This window comes from Pezoporus wallicus, unplaced genomic scaffold (genome assembly GCF_028554395.1).
Source record: "Pezoporus wallicus isolate ANWC-B61680 ecotype Strahan unplaced genomic scaffold, APGP_CSIRO_Pwel_v1 contig_5709, whole genome shotgun sequence".
NCBI lineage: Eukaryota > Metazoa > Chordata > Aves > Psittaciformes > Psittacidae > Pezoporus > Pezoporus wallicus.
In genome coordinates this window covers 1,358,916-1,380,254 of record NW_026635251.1, presented here as the reverse complement: position 1 = coordinate 1,380,254, position 21,339 = coordinate 1,358,916, and the positions used below count along the sequence as shown (strand labels likewise).

Sequence of the window (21,339 nt, the reverse complement as noted above, 5' to 3'; positions counted from 1 at the left end):
CACTCCACAGTGACTGAGGGATCACTACAATAAACAGGTGTCGTGGTTTAAACCCAGTCAGGTAATTCGCTCGCTCACTTCCCCCCCTTTCTTGCCCTCCCCCTGCTCTCGGAGGGACGGAGAGGAGAATCAAAAGAATGCAACTCCCACGGGTTGAGATAAGAACAGTTTAGTAACTAAGGTATAACACAAATCACTACTGCTACCACCAATGATAATAATGATAATGGAAATAACAAGGGAACAGAATACAACACCTCACCACCCGCTGACCGATAACTCGCCCCCCAAGCCCGACCAAGCTCCGACCGATACCTCCTCCAACCCTGCAGTCCCCCAGCCCTTCCGGCTAACTCCCAGTTACATCCTGGTCATGACGTGCTGTGGTATGGAATACCTCTTTGGTCAGTTTGGGTCAGGTGTCCTGTCTCTGCTTCCTCCCGGCTTCCCCTCCTCCCTGGCAGAGCATGAGGCTCACAAAGTCCTTGGCCAAACCAAAACATCTCTATCAGCTCTGTTCCCGAGCCGAAAGTCAAAACACTGCACTGCACCAGCTACCAAGGAGGAGAAACATGACTGCTACTGCTGAACCCAGGACAACAGGACAGATATTCAGAATATTGCTATTCAAGCATATCTAGAGTACTCTTACTCAGGTTACCAGGGTTATATCCTTGGAAAAGCATAAGCAGCACAGGAACGTATCATGCTAATTCCCAATTAACATGTTAGCAATCTAACCTTTACAGCAGTCAGAATCAAGGAATTTAACTCTAACTTGGAACCAAAAAGATGTTCTGAGCAGAGCACTAAATAAAAAACAGTTACACATACTTTAACAGCATCTTTGGCATCAACAACAGCAAGATCTCGAAGTGCCCATGCAGTCTGCCTTTTGTAGAAATCTCCCTTGTCAGATTTTTTCACTTTTACCACATTCACTTGCACTGGTCGTTCCGTCGTCACTGTTAAATGAAGTAAAAGAGTAATTTCAAAATGCACAAGTTATTTCAACATCTATTTCTGCTGTTCTTCAACTTCTGAAATTGGTTATCTGTGGGGAAGTTTTCATAATATTTATTTGATGAAAATAGGCCCTTGGAAACATTTTCATCCCCATATCCACAGCTCAGTTTAAGTCTCAGTCAACCAGATATACATCTCTATACACATGAAGTAATGAACCCAATTTTCAGATGCATCATTGATACAGCAGACCTCAGACCATGGCCACATAACTGACAAAGCACAGAGGTAATTGGAGATTATAGTCAGAATAAAAACATTTTCTGGGATTTCTCAGTCAAAAAAATATTCTAACAAGCTGATTTATTGATAGATTGACCTAAAGCACCTTATCTTTTGAAGAGATGGAACAGAATACACATACACTCAAAAGAGCATTAGAATTCAGTTCAGTTACTGTGCTTTTCCAGAGCCCTCTGCCTCTAACCAGCACTCTATATTGCATTTTGTTTAGGCTGATCAGCCTAGATACCTAGCAAATCCCCTCTTAAGCAGTATATAAATGCTGCTTCAAAAGCCTACCAGTCCCACACAACTTTGATTCTTTCATTTAAAGTTACAAGGAGATCTGAGAATGAAAGTACAGGGTTTTGTTTCTTTTTTAGTAGAAACAATAATGGAAATATAAACTACAACTGATTTTCTCCATTAGCAATGGGAAGCACCTGTTTTATATAGGGCAATAATAAATACTGTAAATAAAGCTAAGACAATTGCACTGAATAAAAAAAAAAAAAAGGAAAAGGTGAAGACAAGAAATACAGTGTGCTATTACTATGTACCTGTGGCACACAAAAAGCAGTTTCTCTTCTTTTTGCCTGCTTTGCACACATTCACAATGCTCAACAAGCGTTCATCGTTGGGAGTGAAAATATCCCTCTGTAAAGCATGCTTGATTGCAGTCATTTTCACTTAACTGAAAGATTTGAAGAAGTCATAATACATTCAGTCACATTTAGCAGAATACCCACCACACCACCACCAGTCATTTACTTATAGCAGCTACAGTTTTCTGGAATTAAATTTTACAGGTAACTGAATCCAAACAAATATGACTTAGGTAGCAGACCAGCCAACTTTAGGAAGAAGTCCAAGATAAAGCTTAACATCTTATTTCAGTTGGACAACTATGATTTATCAACACTAGAATGATTCTTCCATGTAATTTAATAGAGAACAAAAAGCTTCTTAGTAGTAAAAGGGAATGTGAGGCATGGACAAAAAAAGTTGAAATTAGAATCAAAAGACTCTAACTAGTGGAATTTTAGAATGGGTATGAAACCCAGGGATCCAGTAAAGATCTCTAAGACAGGTGCACCAAAAAAAACACACAAAATTTGACAGGGATGACCTTAAACAAAACTTAAGCTCCAGAATCCATCAAATATACCTAAACCCTTCAGTTAAATTTTCAAGAGTCTGATTCAAGGTTACATGCTGGGCAGACTAATTTGAAAACAATGTTCCGTTTAAAAGGAGAAAGTGTCTCCGTCTCCCTGCTTTGCAAGAAGATTTCTGGAATATATTCTGGATACAGTATATCACAGCAGTCATTCAATTCACCATTCAGATGCCACAATTTCAAGTCTAACAAATTATTACTTTTGAGTCTTTGTGTATCACATACATATACTAATTGTCTTCTGGTAGAGGGAAAAATCTGATTGAGGATCCATGTCCCTGCATGCTTCCTCACTCCTTCCTCCCTTGATATTGGAAGAGAATTTCTAAATTAGTACTTTATCCCATCTTATGACAACATTCCCAAATATCCTACTCAAAAATCTTTCTTAAACCAGAATAAATACATCACATTCTGTTTGGTGGCAAATAGAAACCCCTAACCAAGCAAATAAAAACCTCAGTGTACTAGAGTCTTCTGAGGTTTAATACCTCTGTAAAGAACATCTGTGGTGGATATCTATTGCCAAATTCATCACTACTAATCCCTGGAGAGTTACTAGAAACTTACTATTAACATATGAGTGGCACTGTGTGTATATATATATATATATATATACACACACACAGTGTTACAACTTTATTCAGCAAGTAGGCAATACTTTATTATTATTATTATTGATAAAAACATAAGACATTGCAGAGGATCCATGCAATACAATTAAATAACTTTTTTCTTAAGTCAGATTTATCTTCTGGATATTGAAGTTTCTTTCATAAAAGCCTCCTTATAACAAGAACAATTCCTGGAAGACACACACTATGGGGACAGATACACAACTAAGACAGTAAATCTTTGAGCCTCTAAAAATACAGCACTGTGTTTCTTTGTTTTGTGTTTTAATGTTTTGCAAAGACCTGTTTCCCTCTTTCTGCCACGTACTTTTAAATGTAACAGGCTGTTCTCTTTATCTGCAAATGAGTGTCTGTCAATTGTTACAGTAATGCAGAATAAAGAAATGCATCTTTGTAGGTGGCAGAAATGTCAGCTTCAGGGTCATTCAAATCTAAAAAGGCCACCACCGAATTTTGCAAAAATAAGTCTTGACTAGGTTGATGCCTTCTCTTGGATGTATGGACTGGAACTCAGGAACTGAACACTAATTATGGAGTTTCTTCTTTAGCAAGGAGTAACAGGATATATAAAAAAGACAAAGTAATCACATACACTTAGTAATAAATGCAGAGATTTCTTCCTGGAATCAAATGCTGACCTTAAACCTTGTAGTCTAACCAAAATCTAAAAAAAAGCAGACTTTTGCTGAAAGACAGTAAACAGACACTATTTCACTCCTGTAGCCTGTAACAGCAAACACAGGAGATTGTTCAAGGCCACCAAGGAATGCCCTTGACGCCTTCTGGTACAGTGGCAGACACAGTTTAATGTCACTGACATAGCTGCACACCTGATCAGACCATCACACTGCATAAATGAGAAGCATCTGCCAGTAACAGCAAAAGTACTTTCCTAACACCTAAAAGTTTGCTTTCTAGTTTTTCTCTCATTAGGAATAGAGTTTTCAGGTGATTTCTGGGAGCCAGAAAGGTAGAAAAGGAGGCAGAGATTGGGGGTGGGAAGAGGTGGAACTGGAGATGTTCACAGGGTTCCCCCTTCAAGCGATGAATCTCTGCAGTAACAGCAGCAGGAGAAAGTAAAGGGTGAAAAGAAATAGCTGTAAGAAAAGAAATAGCTGTAAGAAAAGAAATAGCTGTAAGAAAAGAAAGCTGTTCAAATTTGTGCTCTAACAAGTGGCTTGTTTAAAAAACATCCACTGAGAGTCCCGATTTTCTTTGGCAATGCCTCTAAGTATGCAACACACTCAGATGAAAGCATTTGTACTTCTAAAATGTTCATTTATGGTGAAGAATTTGCAGAGGTAAGACAGGACCAACATTAAACTAATCATGCACCAAACAAGAATAAAATGCCAAGGAAGTCACAAACTTCTGAAAGAGACATACAAGACGGATTTCAGCATAATCACCTGGCTCCCTAGCAAAGTGCAGTCTAGTCCCCGCTAGATCCAGGGCAGAGGCAGGGGGGGATGAATGACATACACGACACAACATCACCCAATACTCAAGCTTGCAGAGCTCAATCAAATAAGAAAAGCCAAACCAAACCAAAAACAAAACCCTCACCAAACTAAAAAAATTAAGACATTAATAACATTCACCCAATTCAGAACAATTCCTCACACTACACAGATTCTAGGTAGACTAAAAAAAAAAAAAAAGAGCAACACTGTGACATCACATTTCAGTGGTTTTATTTAAATACAGAAGTTCCAATATTAGCCTGAACTTGTGCCTCAAAATTCTACAGGGTTAATAACAGGATTAATATACAATACATGGTACATTGCCTGATGCTCAGATGATACGTGGAGTTAAATTTTAGGTTGCATTTTTCTCTTTTGGATGCCTGGGCTGCTCCCTCTGACAAATACATAGCAAAACTAAAAAGGTTCTCTTGGCACTTGAAACTAAAATGGTGCTGAATTTTCTTTAATGTCCCACTATACCTCAGCTCAGGTGGCCACCACCACATCTTTCATTTTAGTGAAGATTAGTAACCCCAGGGTGTTGGGAAAACAAGGCCAACACACCAAGCTGGAATCAGTACTGTCAAGTGTATAGATGTTGGGGCATCCAAAGAGATGCTGTTTATGTGACAACCTCATGGCAGTGTAACACTCCATAGCTGCTGCCTAACAATTTTCTTCCTCTTTCATCAATTGCTGGGCCCATCTTTTGTTTCCCAAACTGCATCATGTTATCATTCCTGTTACTCTTCAACAGGCGTGTAAGATGAACACACAAAACACCAACAAGGTGCTGCACTTCAGAAACATCCTCCTGATTTAGGATTTTACTTTCTGCTCTAAGTCACATTCAGACTGCTGCAACTTGCTAACTCTCCCACATCACTGCTACACAAACTGTTTAGGTTGTGGAGAATGCACCTTTCCCATAAAACAGAACACATTAAATCTGAGATCAAAGATTTGGTCTGATGTACAGTCCAACTTCTGTTACAAACTCAACCACCTTCAGAACGTGCCAGGACCAAGCACATCATTAAATTCCTCATACATGAATCCCACGGTCCCAAAGGAACACAGAATTAAGCATAAGGAGCTAGAGATAAAGCTGCTTACTCAGAAAAATGCTTCAAGAGAGCCGAGACCACACCAGACTCTAAGTCCCTTTACATATTTCTGCATCTTATTTTCTTTTTTCCAGCATTGTTACTGACAAGGCCTCAGCTACATGAAATCTATCAAGGAAACGACATCACAGACTGTGGAACGTGATATGACAAAGATACGACATCAAAACTGAGGATGTGCAGGACATGCAATCGTGTCTCTATCGGGCCTCTCCAAAAGCAGATAAAATTACAAATCATAACAGGTCCTTGGCCAACCACCATCAGGAATTCAAAAGTACACAGCTCTGTGTGCAAAAGGAGTACGTGTAGGAGCATGTGAGAAAGACAGTGATTATTGTGCTGACTTGATCTGTTCACAGCACACCGGGGCACAACTGATGACTTTCTGTTCCAGAACACTGGAACAATGTCTGCATGTTCTTGAGGAGGTGAGATTGCTGAGTATGTGAATATCCTCTTTGGCTGCATAGTCAAGATCCTTGACTGTAGCTATAAAAAGGACAAGAAAAAAAGGAATAACCGACTTCAGCAGATCATGCACTGAGCCCGTGTCTTTCAGTCCACCGCAAAAGACACAGCCTGTCCACGAAACATACGGGAAGGATTCTACACAGCAATCTGTTAAAACTACTTAGTTAGCACTGTTTAGCCTCCCTCAGCATGTAAACAGGAAAACATGCTATTCCTGCATCCTGCCGGGTTACAGCATGAGAGCACAGCCTGCCTGTAACATCCCCTGGAATCAATCAGCCAAAAGATTACCCACTTAAGAGGAAAACTCTTTAAGAGTTACTTATAGCACCGGCGGCCTCCCACGGGCCCGTCCGACAGCAGCTTCACGGCCTCCGAGTCCCGCAGCAATCGCCCCAGAGACAAGGCTCCGCGCAGCCGCCGGCGGGAGGCAGCGGCCACCACTGCTCCACGCCGAGCCCGGCGGCCCCGACACGGGGTAGCCGCGCAGCGAAGCGCGTCCAAGCGAGCCCCGCGGCGAGCCGCCACAGGCGGGGCAAAGGCTGCCGGGGGCACCTCGCTCTCGCGCGGGGCCAAGGCCGGACGGGAACCACCAGCCGCTCCGGCTGCAAACACCCAGCACCTGAAGCGGCCCACAGCTGCCGCTTCCGCTCACGTGACGCCAGCAGCGAGACTGCAGGCTAGGAAGCCCATAGAGCTCCCACAGCGCCCTCTTCGGAGAGGATGAGCGTAACGCGAGGTGCGGCTTCGTGGCGTGAAGGCGGAGGGCAGCGGCTCGGGGTTGAGGGTGCCGCAAAGCCTTAGAGCAGGCTTTGCGTTGTGAGCCCTGAAAGCGGTGCCGAGCCGTCCTGGGCACTAAAAGCGTGCTATGGGGTTGGGCTGGAACGGTAACACCGAGAACTCCCGAGCTTCTGCGGTGGTGAAAGCACCTGGGAGGTTGCTAGGCAGTGCCGTGGTGAAGGGTGATCCTGCTTCTTTCCACTGCGGCTGGGCGTGCCTTCCTGAGGCGGCTCCTGCCCGACTCCAGGGTGGGCACCTCCCGTATGAAGACAGGCTGAGAAAGCTGGGGCTGATCAGCCTGGGGAAGAGAAGGCTGCGTGGAGACCTCATAGCAGCCTTCCAGTATCTGAAGGGGGCCTATAGGGATGCTGGAGGGGGACTCTTCATTAGGGACTGTAGTGACAGGACAAGGGGTAATGGGTTAAAACTTAAACAGGGGAAGTTTAGATTGGATATAAGGAGGAAATTCTTTACTGTTAGGGTGGTGAGGCACTGGAATGGGTTGCCCAAGGAAGTTGTGAATGCTCCATCCCTGGTGGTGTTCAAGGCCAGGCTGAACAGAACCTTGGGTGACATGGTTTAGTGTGAGGTGTCCCTGCCCATGGCAGGGGGGTTGGAACTGGATGATCTTCAGGTCCTTTCTAACCCAAACCATTCTATGATTTTAAGAGCAAAACTAACATCCTTTCAACTTGCATCTGTGTTCTCAGCTGACCTCATGGCAAAGCTATTATTAAGTATTGTATCTTTTAGGAGACAAGCCTATTCACAAAAGAATTGGAGGTATACTGGGGGTTGCGAAATGCATTCAATACATTACAATATGACAGTAGCTTAGGATTTCAAATGACAGTGAAGTCCATCTCTGATCAGGTGCTTTAATTCGATTTGGTCACAGCATTAATATAACTTCCATGAAAAACATTCAAATTCTGGCTTTCCTCCTAAGTAGAAGCACCCTTAGAAACTGGCAGCCTTTGATGCTAGGGATAATTCAGAGGGAAGCATTACTCTGTGAGTAGTGATCATGAAATTTAGGACTTGGCATCTAACCATGAGAAATTATGTCCAAACCTGGCTGTAGCTACTGGTACCCACTGCTGAATTCAGTTAGAACTGAAACTACCTGCCAGTTCAAACTTTGCTGTGGTGGAGGTTCCCCACACCATCAATACTTTTAACTCATTTTTAGTGTTATTAATGTAAATTAATATAGCATTTCTTCTGTGCTTGCATGCAGAGTTAAGGCTGAAATCATTGCATATTACTTGAACTGTTTGATATATTCATGTTAATACATAAGCATGTCTTTAGGGTATGGCTGATAAAATGTAGTAGCCAGGCCATGACCAATAAGGAACAATAGAAAATGTCTTTTCCAAGCAATTGTTACACATTGCCAAAATGTAGGTTTTTTTAATATGTAAAACTGTGTTTTCTTCATTTCTGTAAATTTTTTCCACTTGGCTGAAGGTATTAAACACAACTGACCAATGGAGTCTTGCTCAATGTACTTCTGTTTTCTGATTTAGAAATCAATCTGCCGTATACCCCTACAATATATAATTTATGAGGGCCAAGGTTAAAAGAGGAGTTACAGTTTGGTAATTTCTCAATTCAGCCACAAAATGTAACTGTCTCTGGCTAGATCTATACTGGATCTAGACTGGACAAGGCAGCCGTAAAAGATTGGACAAGGTTTCTTAAAGCTGTGTTATTACTCAAACCTCTCCTAATTTCCTGTATTTAGCTGTTAATTCTGCTAAAGAGAAAGAAACAAAACCAAACAAAACAAAAAAAAACCACAAACAAATAAGCAAACAAAACCCAAAGCAAAATGTAGTTTGTTAATGCTAAAATGAGTTTATACCTGTTAAAACTGACATGAGGTCATGTTCCAGGATGCACAGTGACGTTCACTCCCCTCCTATTTCAGCTTCCCACAGATGCTCCTTAGAAAGGGCCTTTGATCTTCCAACAGTGACTTTAAATCATGACAAAATATTCTTAAAATATGTATTACAAATAATGCAATATAATCCTCAGCTTTACTGGAAGAAGATAGATTTATATGTTGAAAGTGACTGAAAGTATTGGGGAGCAGGTAATGACAGGTAAATGACAGAAAAAGTGGTATAGGCTTTCACTGGGAAGAGGTGGATTACTGTATGTGTGACTGTGAAATACAAAGGAGAAAAATCAGAACTAATCAGCAGGTACAGTCCAGAAAAGCCTCCCTGCTCTGTTTCGCTTCCAAAATTGTTTTTAAAATTCTGCATTGATCTGTATTTGCTTAATTTAAGATGCAGGAAAAGACTGGTTATCCATGAATGATAAACACAAGAAAAGAGTCCTTCTGGTTTAAATATAAGATCATGAGTCTTAGGTGGTGAAAATTATCTTAAATCCATGAATTCCAATGGAATGTCACCAGTGTATTTTTTATGGATATGGGAATCTCTTGTCTGAGTAATGATGTTAAATGGTTTATATAGCATGGAGCTACAGCAAACTGATGTGTTTCTTTTTAAGTATAGAGTAAGACAAATACAGTATTGATAGATGCTACATACAAAATATTCTCAAATTTTTTTGTCGTAAGTTTCCCCATATTCTTAATTCTGATGTTGGTTAAAGCGTTTTTTAAAAAAATACACTTGGGAAAACAAACATCATCAGTTTTTTATGACAGCTACTAGTCTCTTTCTGCCTCTTAAATGAGTGAGCACAGAGTTCTTGTCATGGTTTAAAACCAGGCAGGTAACTTGTTCACTCACTCCCCCCCCTTCTTGCCCTCCCCCTACTCCCGGAGGGACGGAGAGGAGAATCGAAACGAATGCAACTCTCCCGGGTTGAGATAAGAACAGTTTAGTAACTAAGGTATAACACAAATCACTACTGCTACCATCAATAATAACAATGATAAAGGAAATAACAAGGGAAGAGAATACAACATCTCACCATGATAACTCGCCCCCCCCCCCCCCCCAGCCCAACCAAGCACCGACCGATACCTCCTCCAACCCCACAGTCCCCCAGCCCTTCCAGATAACTCTCAGTTACATCCTGGGCATGACGTGCTGTGGTATGGAATACCTCTTTGGTTCGTTTGGGTCAGGTGTCCTGTCTCTGCTTCCTCCCAGCTTACCCTCCTCTCTGGCAGAGCAAGAGGTTTACAAAGTCCTTGGCCAAACCAAAACATCCTTGTTATCAGCTCTGTTCCCAAGCCGAAAGTCAAAACACAGCGCTGTACCAGCTACCAAGAAGGAGAAAAATGACTGCTACTGCTGAACCCAGGACAGTTCTGTTTGCTCATTATCACTCTTCCTCATTTGAAGGGTGCCTATTTTTACTTTTCTATGGAACAGATATAGCTGATAAAAATTTCTGACTTCTGAAGAAAGTCCCCATTATATCCACAATCTCAAGTATCAGTTCATGCCATCATTTAGTTGAAACCTTCTGTAAGATTGCTACAAATGCATTTGTGATAATCCTTTACTTCTGTAAGTTTCCTCCTGTTCGGTTTTGGAGAAGTCTTCCAGGAGCAGCAAATGAATTCCCATATACTGTATTTCAAACTACATTCTGTATATCCAGTGTCAGGAAATGTGATGTAGAAAACAATTCTGCATTAATTGAAAGATGGGCTATTTAGCCTGTCAGGTCTTTTCCGTTTGTAATTTAGTGTAATCTCCATGTCCTGTGCTGCCATTGCACTGAATGATGTGAGTCTACTGCACCTCAGGACAAAGACTTTCCATAGCGCAGTCAGACCAGTCAGCAATTACTCAGTGTCTTGGTATGTGACATCTTACAAAGAACTGTGTAAATGTAAGAAGGCCCTAGATTAGGTCCACGAAGACCTAATCTAAAACTTTAAAGTGTTTTTTCTCCTGATAATAACTTAAATAATTCACCTGGACAATGTCCCTTTTTCTCCTTTCCTTTTGTTTAGTCTAAGCACTTAGTGACGAATGTCTGAAATGTTATGTTATCAGGCAGAATAAATGCCAAACAGGTTTTAACTGTGTATTATTCCACATAAAATGCAGGACTATTTATCTTCTAATACAGTCAGTTTAATGTTTATACAATAAAAGAGTAGAAACATACAAACTACTGATGCAAGTCTATTAAATAGGGTTTAACGTTATAGCCATTTTCAGCTTATCAGAGCTGAATTTCTGGTCAGGAATTCACTGTACCTGTACTCTACTTCAAAAGAATGCTCTGAAGTGCTTATCATTAGAATGTCTGTGCTTTTTATTTCAAGATGAACAATAGAAGCTCTTCCACACAGAAACTATTTCCTTGTGACTATTAAGCACATTACAGAAAACATTGTGACCTCTACCGTTAGTACACCACCCAAACAGAACTATGTATAATAGATAACAGTAGTCTAAATTATACTTGCTATTGAAGATGGTTTTGTGGAACCTGCTTGTTGGGCAAATACTCCTTATAGTTAAGGGTCAAATGTCACAACACAGATACTTGCGCTGTTTTATCCCACAGACATGCCATAAAGAGCAACTGCATTACATAAACAATTACTATAAATACAGTCCTTTTCTCTAACAGTATTTAGGTGGCAAATATAAGACTTCAGTCTTTACAAAAAACAGAATATATGTGTTACCCACATAAACTGCCCTTGCAATTGTCAAGATGTACATGATTACTCAGATTTGGGTTAGAGCAAATGTAATTTACAACCTATGCCTAGAGTAAACCTATAGTTTCTGAAGATCAGCTAATCAAAGGTATGTCCTTTCCTATATATAAGCAATAGGATAACATTTAAAAATTAAAGTAAAAAGCTGTACATTTTATACAGTTTTTCAAATATATTCTCAGTTACTCGAGATTATTTCAATTTTGAATCCATTTATGCAAATGTTTTCAAAGGAGGGAGTTCATATGGAAGACAACAGTGAAATACAAGTCACAGTACCCTTGTGCGCCTGTCCCATTTTACAGGTGGCAAGTACTGAGCAAGGACATTAACCAGCTTGAGACTTCCTAGTCAGCTTTAGGTATGTAGCTGGTTTACACCACAGCTAGCCTTCCTATTCTCTTTGCTGCCGAAAGGGAAATCAAATTTTCTCCTGCAGTATGTTCTAACCAGAAGCTTCTCTGAATGACCTTCTGGGTTGGCATTTCTTTATTGAGTATGCAAAGAGCAGGCAACTAGCTTAGCTGACTGACTCTCGGCAGTATATTTGTGCTTCTTACTGTCAAAATTGCTCCTCTTCAGCTCTTGCTCTATACAGCTTTAATTCATCCTGTTTCTACTGTGATATACTGTCACAAGTCCAGCCCTCATTTTTTGTTAAGGGTGAGACATTCCAAACCACTCAGTAGGCTCCACCCCATATTAAATGTAACTCTTAAGTACTAATATGTACTACATGTATGTAGTGCACCGAATACGCTAACACATAGCTAGAAGCTGGACAAAATTACTCTCAATTTTATGAATTTTTAAAAGTCTATCACTTGCCTACAAAGTAATTGTAGTAGTCAACAACTACTGTTTACATAGTAGTTTGTTAACTCTTTGTCCAGAAGTAGAGACATAACAATTTCTGTTCTCTAACCAGGCCTGTTCATATACATAAGCAATAAAGTGCAAGAAAGATGTTAATGATACAAAAGAAAAGAAGTTTTGAAAGGCCTGACAAATAAAGCAATTCTCCTTAAGAACATCCCCTTTCTGTTTCTAAGACAGTATCGTAAGTAATGGGAAGACCAAAGAGAGTACTTAATGTTGAGGGAAAATAACGTAAGTGCACAGGTGAGAAGTTGGTCCCATGATACCTGAATACAAAACTGCAATTCATCAGAGTGAGGGTTTGATTCTTGTATTGATGCAGGTGTGATCCCTTTAACAGAGTTCTATATTTATATCTTAAATTTATATCTACATTTATATTCCATTTGAAAATGGAAATGTGCAGCATTCTTATACAGGACTAATTTGGTTGCTTTGTTATATCTACTTCCACAACATAAATTAACTGTTAATGCTCTTAATGCTTTAAAAATATTTCAGGCTATTAATGAAAGATAGTTTATACCTCCATGAACATATGAGAAAATGCTGAATTCTACTTACATGAGCAATCACCACTGACTATGAGAATTACTGGTTCTATGTTGAAAGTCTCATATATTTGTAAGTATTTGCCAGAGCGAGGCCCTCCTAATATATATAAATGAATGGTCAATCATTTACGTAAAAAGTATGTTCCAGTTGTTACTTATATGTTAAATTAAAAAGCAGATACTGCATGTCACTATCTTTTTGATCAGATGATTTATGAAATGCTGGTTTGTGAAAGTCAACCAGTTGCCTTAATATTAGAAAATGCATCTTTAGGACAAAGGACACAGGGAGAGACACAAAAGGTTGGAAGCATAGAAGCATATCCTCATAAGTACCAAGCAATCCCTATTGTTGGATGACCAGATTGAATCATCATTTAGGTAGGTGTCATCAAAGTTCACAATCTTCAAGTCCTTCTTAAGGTAGATTTCATTGAGTTTGTTCAGCGTTCGAGCAAAGGTATATTTAGATGCACAGCTATATGCTTCCAGGTTGTAGACTTTGTGGAAGTGCATATCAAAATACGGATTATCCTAAAGAAATGGAGACAGAATGAAATTATTACATGCTTTACAGGTGTTAGAATGGCAATCTGTTGTTCTCTGCCCAGCTACCTTCAGGGCTTTTTCTCCTTTTGATTTTCTCCATTTGAAAAGGACTTTGCCTACTTGTTCTATTGATACTAAAGGATCATTTAAAACTTCACAGAGTGCAATTTATAATTAGCTGCAATTATTTGCCATTAGTAGTTTTGCCTGAGTAGAACTTTCAGAGTTTGGCCAAGCAGTATGCTTCACTTTATTTGGATTATAAAATCTTGTTTTGAAATGAACCAATTTGTCATGTTGCCTAAAACACACTATATGAAAAGCACTTGCCTTGGACTATAACAACATCTGCCTATCAGAAGAAGAATATTGATTGCCCTTCCTGCCTAAATAGTAATTCTCTGTCCTTTCTGGCTCTTTGGCACAATTAATCCTAGCAGCAGCTCACTTCTGTTAAACTCTATGGATATGAAAAACTATTATGAATATTTATAGCAGAGTTAATCACCACATAATTATGAGTTTGAGGTTCATTTATGCTTTTCTTTAACTAGAAATGCGACAGATTTTGATCATACCAGTTGAGGGAGGCTGATTCATCTCTGAAGGATATTTTAGCACAACACTTCAGAAAAAAAGATAAAGTAAATTCATGCAAGCAAGTGATAAGGAAACCCTCTGGCTGCCTTGGCTGGGCAAGGGATGGCAACATATCCAGAAGCAAGATAACTTGGAGAAGGGATGTGAAGTATTATTAGTTTTGGCTTCCCCCCAACCTTGGCTTAAACTACAAAGAGCTCACAGGATGCAGGGATACTCTGAAGCTGAGCTCACATCCTCCATCTCCCAGGTTCCTAGTTTTAGGCTTGAGAGCGATGTGTGTATTGTGCATAAGGCAGAATAAGAATAACCAGTTTGTCATTCTCCTTGGAACAAGGCTCTGAAACCTCTCTTGGGGGCTCTTGGTTTCTCTTTCACTAGCATCATTTAACCTAACTTCTATTTTATGTTTGTTCGAAAGCACTTTGAAAGGGAAAAAGGTAATTTTTTTTTTTTCCTGGACTACATTTATTATGCATGGACAACCATTAAAATGACTTCTTATACATGCACCAAGATATTCTCCTCAGCGTATTCTTCTATCTTTTGTAAAATAGGATTTAATTCTACTTTTGGCGTTCTGTAATATACTACTGCATCCCCATTTTTCCTTTCTGAACTTGTATCTGAGAGATGAGGACTTTTTTAGCAGTAAGTTCAGCCCCATCTAGCCAAAGCAGGTTTATATTTACACACACAAATATACAAATATTTAATTGATCCAAGTATTGTGAGATTAAGCTATGTGAAAGAGGCACCATTTCATGCACTGCTACACCAAACAGTGCACTTTTGTGATGTTGACTTTGTCACACAGAGAACAGATTCATACCGTCAAATGACAGGATAATAATCTTCATAAAAATATTTAACAAAGCTTTGTTTTCAAGCACACATTAAGATCTATGGGATTAACTCCAATTTACACTGGGAGCTGCAGGTGAAGAATTTTTATTCCCAGTTATGATGAACAAATTAGAAAACACCCAGCTTCTCCCTCCCTCAGATCTCAACTGGAAAGATGAAGAAGACTGCAACAGACAAGAAAAATCTCTTCTTCCTCTTTCCCCACAACAGTGCAAATGCAATGTGGAGCCTCTCATAGGCAATAAAGCCGAAGTTCTGTGAAGGTTTGATTTATTTTGGTTTATACATAACTTTTTCATATAATGCATTTTAATTGCATTTTAATATTGTATCCCAAATTGCAACACAAGAAAAGTATACGTTATTACATGTATTTAATAATACATAACACTTACAGTGTCTGCTTCTTTTCCATCAATCATCTCCAGATCTTTCAAAAACCATTTTTCAAGTATTTCATATTTCTCCTCTAGATCCACTCGCAAGTGTTTAACCATACATATTTCTACTTCTTCACTTTTAGTCACTAAAAGAAAAAAATAGTTTAGATATGCAAGCAAGTACTTCCAAAAGGTTCTGGTAAGAAAAGACTCAATCAGGCTACATTTTAGATAATAACTTAAATAATGATGTACAGCTCTGCATAGGGTTAATCTGGATTTAGCAGTTTTATTTTGCCCAAGTAGTAGGAAAAGCACCACTTTCTCAGTATGTGAAACCTGACAGCTTTTAGTAGATTCAGGATTTACTTGCTCGTCATAGAATCATAGAATAAATCATAGAATAGCTTGGGTTTGAAAGGACCTTAAGATCATCTGGTTCCACCCCCCTTGCCATGCATAGAGATGCCTCACCCTAGACCATGTTGCCCAAGGCTCTGTAAAACCTGGCCTTGAACACTGCCAGGGATGAAGCATTTACCACTTCTTTGGGCAACCCATTCCAGTGCCTCACCACCCTCACAATAAAGAACTTCTCATTATATATAACCTGAACTTCCCCTGTTTAAGTTTAAAGCCATTACCCCTTGTCCTATCACTATAGTCTCTGATGAAGAGTGTCTGTGAAAAGAGAATTTTGTCTGTGCAAAAGCCTTTCATCTGAATTCACAAGCAGCCCAATGACAGCCTAATTCTGGCCCTGGATCAGTATGGATAATCCACTTCTACTTACTTCAAGGGCAATCTTTTGGGATGCTGGACTCAAACCAAAAACTTGTAGAACTGCTACCAGGGCTCTGTATTTACATGACTTGTGCTACACTTTTCATTCCATGGATGAAGTTCTCTTACTTTTTTGAAAAAGCCATTACTTTTTCAAAGCAAAAGTTTCATTTCCCTATAAAATACGTAAGTAGGCCATTTAAGAAAAACAACATCAAAAACATTCCTTAAAGCTTTGAGTTGTCCAGTGTTGTCTTTGCAGAATTCACTATTTTCTGACTTAGGCAGGACATGAGAGTAAAAAGAGCACAAAGACACTCTTTGCAATAACTACCATTATTAATTGATTACACTGAGTACTGTGTAGGAGACTGGATTTCTGTAATACATGATAATGAGAGTGAAAAGCACTGGAGTCTGAACAATCTCCTGCACATCCAGCATGACGGCTGGAGGGCAGGCCACTTCCCCCCAGCCATCCAATAGCTTAAAGTAAGGGCAAGATGTCACCTATGCCTGGCAGGATCGTTTCAACATCACAGCACGAGGGTACAGATACAGGAGCAAAATTCTTCTATTTCCAAATACTTCCTGAATTTTTTTAAAAACTACTGTGAAACGTAACTAATTTTTTCTTATTCCTGTTAAAACGTCTCTTACCTGTTTATAAGAAAGTTGTTATTAAATAAAGACAAACAAAAGATACATGTTGGAGAGATGCCTTCTTTCCATTGCAAAGAAAAACAGTGGAAAATATATGAATTTATTATAATTTCTCTCAGCCTATAGCTTCCCTGCCTGGGAAATACAAATAACTGTCACTTTTTCTCCTGGTCCTATCAGACATAGGTGCTCAATGATTTTTAACCTGAGGATCACCACTGTGTTGTCTTCTGTGGAGAAGTTACAATGGTTTCTATTTGCAAGCAAATCTAGTAGGGTAATATTAGAAAGTTCTCTTCATAGTTTTAGTTTCTGCCATCTTGTTTGCTTGCTTGTGAAGGAATATGTTGTCTCCCTCAGCGTTAAAGCAAAAGGAAGCAAGCCCAAGAGCCCCGACTCCTGCTGTAAATACAAGGGGATGTCCTAGTGGCCCCCAGTTCCCACATGCTGCCACTTATCTACCCCTCAGCCAGCACCAGAAATTGTATGACAGAAGGACAGAGCACAGATGTGTTAGCAGCAGTGAAACCAGGAGTGTGTCCTGCCCAGCGGTGAAACTTGGGTGGACTATTCTTAACAACAACAGCAACAAAATATTTCTTACTTTCCCTGCATTTTATATATTGCTTGTTCTTCACTCAGTTAATAGAATTAAAGACAATGTAATTTTTTCATAGAACATAAGCTGAGATCAGCTGATTCAGTTCTATTAAACTCTGAAAGCTTTTGTTTGGGGAGGGTTGGGAAAGGTATTGAAATGCCTTCATAGAGCACCAACATTTCTTAACGTCTTCCATGGACTGAACACCTTTTTCAGGGTCTCTTTTGGACAACATGATGTTAACCTTATCATTCTTCTCAGGCACACCAATAATGGGTTGTGAAAATAACAGAATGTGGTTGCATTTCCATTTTAAATTCTTCCAGTGTTTATAAAAGTGTTTAAAGAAAGTCTTCATGGAAGAACTGGGACTTGCTATTGTGAAAAGGAGGGGACATAATCTTGGACAAAAATAATCTTGCACAAAAATAAGATTGTTCAATTATCCACAGTAAGATTCTGTTGTAACATAGATTTCAAAAGGCACAGACTTCTAATTTTGCCTATAGTTTGACTGCTTTTCTAATTTTTTTTTTTTATATGGTAATTTGAACTCAAGAAGCATAGACTGAGGTTGCATTGCAGGGATAAGATTTTAGATAATGTGTTTTGCTCCTACAGAATCACAGCAGACTGCAGCAGCTAGCTAGCAGCCGGATGCAACCCACCTTTCAGAATCAAATTTCCACTCTAGTCATCACTTACTTGACTACGCCTGAATGTATTAAGAGAGTTTGATACTGGATACTGGAGATGTCCCACTCTTAATACTCTATAGAAATATTCCTTCATGTTTCAGGGACTTCCAATCAGTTGATCTGATTAAGAGCTTTCTTTAATGACTTGTTCTACTCTACCTTAGTAAGAGTTTTTAGTAAAGTTTTTAAAGGTGTGTAATGTTATTTCTCCTCTTTGGGTGCTTGATAATAGTGAAAAGGTTATCTACCATATGCAACTAAATATACTTCTAACAGATAGTTTGAAAAACTATGAACCAGGTTGGTGTTTCTGTACATTTAGAAGCTTTATGACATTCAGGAATCAATTTCTAACAGTTCTAAAATACAAAGCCTATTAAAATTACATGTGCGCAGGGAACATGGCTTGCTCGGAATTTCCAGTAATCTGTGAAACAATTTAAACTTTCTGAAGACTTCAGACATTTAGAAAGATAATGATAACATAATACAGTTGACATCATCCCATATTGGATTTTAACCCAATCTATGTCTCAAGTGCATAAGTTATTTCTACCTGTTATATATATTTTGAACCTGAAGAGGAAACAGACTGGAAAGAAGCATTTGCATCAACCTATCTGCTTAGGGATGAGAGCGCCTCTCTTTTTTAGCATCTTTCAGTGTTGTGAAGTAAAAACAAAGACAAATAAGCTTTTCTAAAACTTTGTTCTAAAAACGTTTTGAAAGAGATATATTTGAAATTAAATGTAAGTAGACAGATAAGTAAGTTTATCTTGTTTCACTCACAGCTCGTGCCAATTACTAATTCAGATGTGTATTTATTTAAACCACGAGTCTAATTTATTGTTCCCGGACTAACTGGGACAATATGTGGGACAATAGACCAAGACAAGGAATGATGCAGAAGCTCTAGAAGTCACAAATGTTTTCCGCAACGTTAACGTATGGTTATGATTTCTCATGGAACGCCTAATCAGAACTATAGGAATGGCTTGCTCGTGCAGCAGCAGACCGCGCATCCTCGCACAACCCGCACACCTGCCGCTGCACCCTCCTGTCGCAAACCCGCTGGTTCTCGCGGGGCACCCTTGCCCCGCCGCCCCGGTACCTGCGGCGCACAGGTAGCAGCGCCCGGCTCCCGTGCCCTCCACCTCGATGAACTCCTGCAGCCGCCGCCGCCGGGGCCCGAACAGTCTCTTCGCCAGGTCCTCCTTCACCAGTGAGGACATCGCTCCCCTTTCTCTTCCCTTCCCGATGTAGCGGCTTAGCGGCGAGTACCGGCCCCCCGCTCCCCGCAGCCGCCGGCCAGCACCGGGAGCCGGCGGGGCACCACGGCGGAGGCTGCCCGTGGGCCGCGCGGGGCCCCCGGCCGCAGGGGAGGCATCGCCAGCTGCGGCCCCGGCGGGTCCACCCGCTCCCTCCCTGCCAGCCCTCTCCGCCGCCGGGGACAGCCGCCGTTAAGGCTCCGCTCGCCGGCGGGGGGAAAGGCAGGGCGGCGGATCTCCCCGCCCCACGCGTGTTCGCCCGCCTCCCCGTGCAGGAAGGACTGCCCCGGCGAGGCGCACCCCGTACAGGGGGACGGAGCTGCCTCGGCTGCCCCGTAGGTACCGGGACCGCAGGGGGACTGAGGAAGGAGTTCCGACGACCGCGGCGGGAGGTACTGCCGTTGGGGCTGGGCCAGGTCCCTGCTGGGGGGGGAGAACGAGCAAGGAAAAACACGAGGCAATGGCACTGAAGGCAGTTTGCCGAGAAAACAGTTGACAATTAGTGCGATTCTTTCCATCAGTAAGTAAAAGAGTGAATAGAGTTTATAAAAGGCATTAGACAACCGTATGGTGGTTACTGGTGTTAACTACGCTAACAGCTTTATGGCTATTAATAGTGTTAAGGGGAAAATTACTTTATGCCACTCCTTATAAACAGCAAATAAACTCACCTCCACACAACAGGAGCCCTCAGAGAGACAATGTGGCCAGGGGACCAGAGGAAACCACCATGCTCAGCATGTCGATATATGTGAGGGGCCTTTTACAGCAGACATTAGGATATTTGCAGAAACTTTGGTTGCTCCTGGCACTCTGCAAATGTGTGTGTCTTTTCCCTTCGGAGTCATTTCTGACTGCTTATAGCAGTTGGATGTTCTCTTCTAATTCTCATGCTCCAGCTTAAGATGTCTAAACACCCTATTGAGTTTTTCATTCTTACAGTCTTGACGTAACTTAGAAAGGAATCTAACCTTAAAATGAAATTGAGTGCTGAAGTGAAGATTTACAAGAGGTAAAAATCTGAGTATCTAAAACACCAAATTGTTTTGGGGTTTTGCTTTACGATATTATTAGACTAATTTAGTGCCATAGGTCTACATGATGCTTTTGCTGTTGTGAAGCAAAATGGAATCAAGTAGAATGATGTAGATGTAGAATTTGGGAGGATAGTCCTCTCCATAGAGGACTGAGGGTACTAGCTACATACTAGCTAGATGAGTGGGAAAGGGTCTACCCTATTCTTCATGGTCTTTTTTCCCCTAGGTAGATACTAGCTAGATGAGTGGGAAAGGGACTGAAAAGAAACCAGAAGGGTTTGGCTTATTCAGCTTCATTTTGGTCTCCAGTGTTTGGAAACACAGTTGTAATCCTGCTTTGGGAAAGTAAAGTTACTCTAAATTCCAGGTTTTGGACGTATTTCTCTAAGGACAAATTTCTTCTCTTACCTTTAAAGGCTCATTTTAGGAAACAAGCATGATACTTAGGTCCAAACTGAGACAACTGCACGCTAAGAAAGAGCCTTGGTATGAATAACTTCCACTGGAGAGCTGAGGCTCAGGGATGCCCACACCCCTGCTCACAACCTTAGTGACCTGCCAACGCCTTCAATATGGGACTGATGCAGGTCACAGTCCCTCTTTTACTGGCAACCTTGCCCCAGACTTCAGTTTGTCACCACCACTGTTAATAGTGTCATGGTTGGAGGTTTCAGTGCCAGAGTCCTCATGAGGGAGCCGATTCTGACTCAGCCAGTTTGTAGCTCATGTTGCATCAGAAAAAGACCTTCAGCTCAGTTTTTCCCTTCTGAAAGATTTGGCTGGTACTGGAGAAATTGCCTACCTGGTGAGTGAAGCATCACTGATGTCTTGGAAGTGGTGGAGCTGAGACAAGAGTGGTGCACAGC

The 21,339-nt window shown here is 40.6% G+C and overlaps 2 protein-coding genes across 9 annotated transcripts in view; both read right to left on the bottom strand.

Moving 5' to 3' along the window:
* Window positions 1–6,613, bottom strand: part of EXOC1 (exocyst complex component 1) — a 37,777-nt gene extending 31,164 nt beyond the window's left edge. For all 8 annotated transcript variants that reach the window (XM_057414157.1, XM_057414207.1, XM_057414174.1 and 5 more), the window contains exons 1-3: window positions 6,456–6,613; window positions 1,809–1,942; window positions 835–965 (exon numbers count right to left, since the gene is read on the bottom strand). In XM_057414157.1, the coding sequence (XP_057270140.1) occupies window positions 835–965; window positions 1,809–1,932 (255 nt within the window). In that variant the 5' untranslated portion in view covers window positions 1,933–1,942; window positions 6,456–6,613. The remainder of the gene's footprint in view (window positions 1–834; window positions 966–1,808; window positions 1,943–6,455) is intronic.
* Window positions 6,614–12,720: 6,107 nt separating this feature from the next.
* Window positions 12,721–19,633, bottom strand: EXOC1L (exocyst complex component 1 like). The gene is made up of 3 exons (XM_057414230.1): window positions 19,280–19,633; window positions 15,439–15,569; window positions 12,721–13,561 (listed from the first exon to the last, which is right to left on the bottom strand). The coding sequence occupies exons 1-3, from the start codon at window positions 19,398–19,400 to the stop codon at window positions 13,298–13,300; spliced, it is 516 nt and encodes a 171-aa protein (XP_057270213.1). The 5' UTR covers window positions 19,401–19,633; the 3' UTR covers window positions 12,721–13,297.
* Between the last annotated feature and the right edge of the window lie 1,706 nt (window positions 19,634–21,339).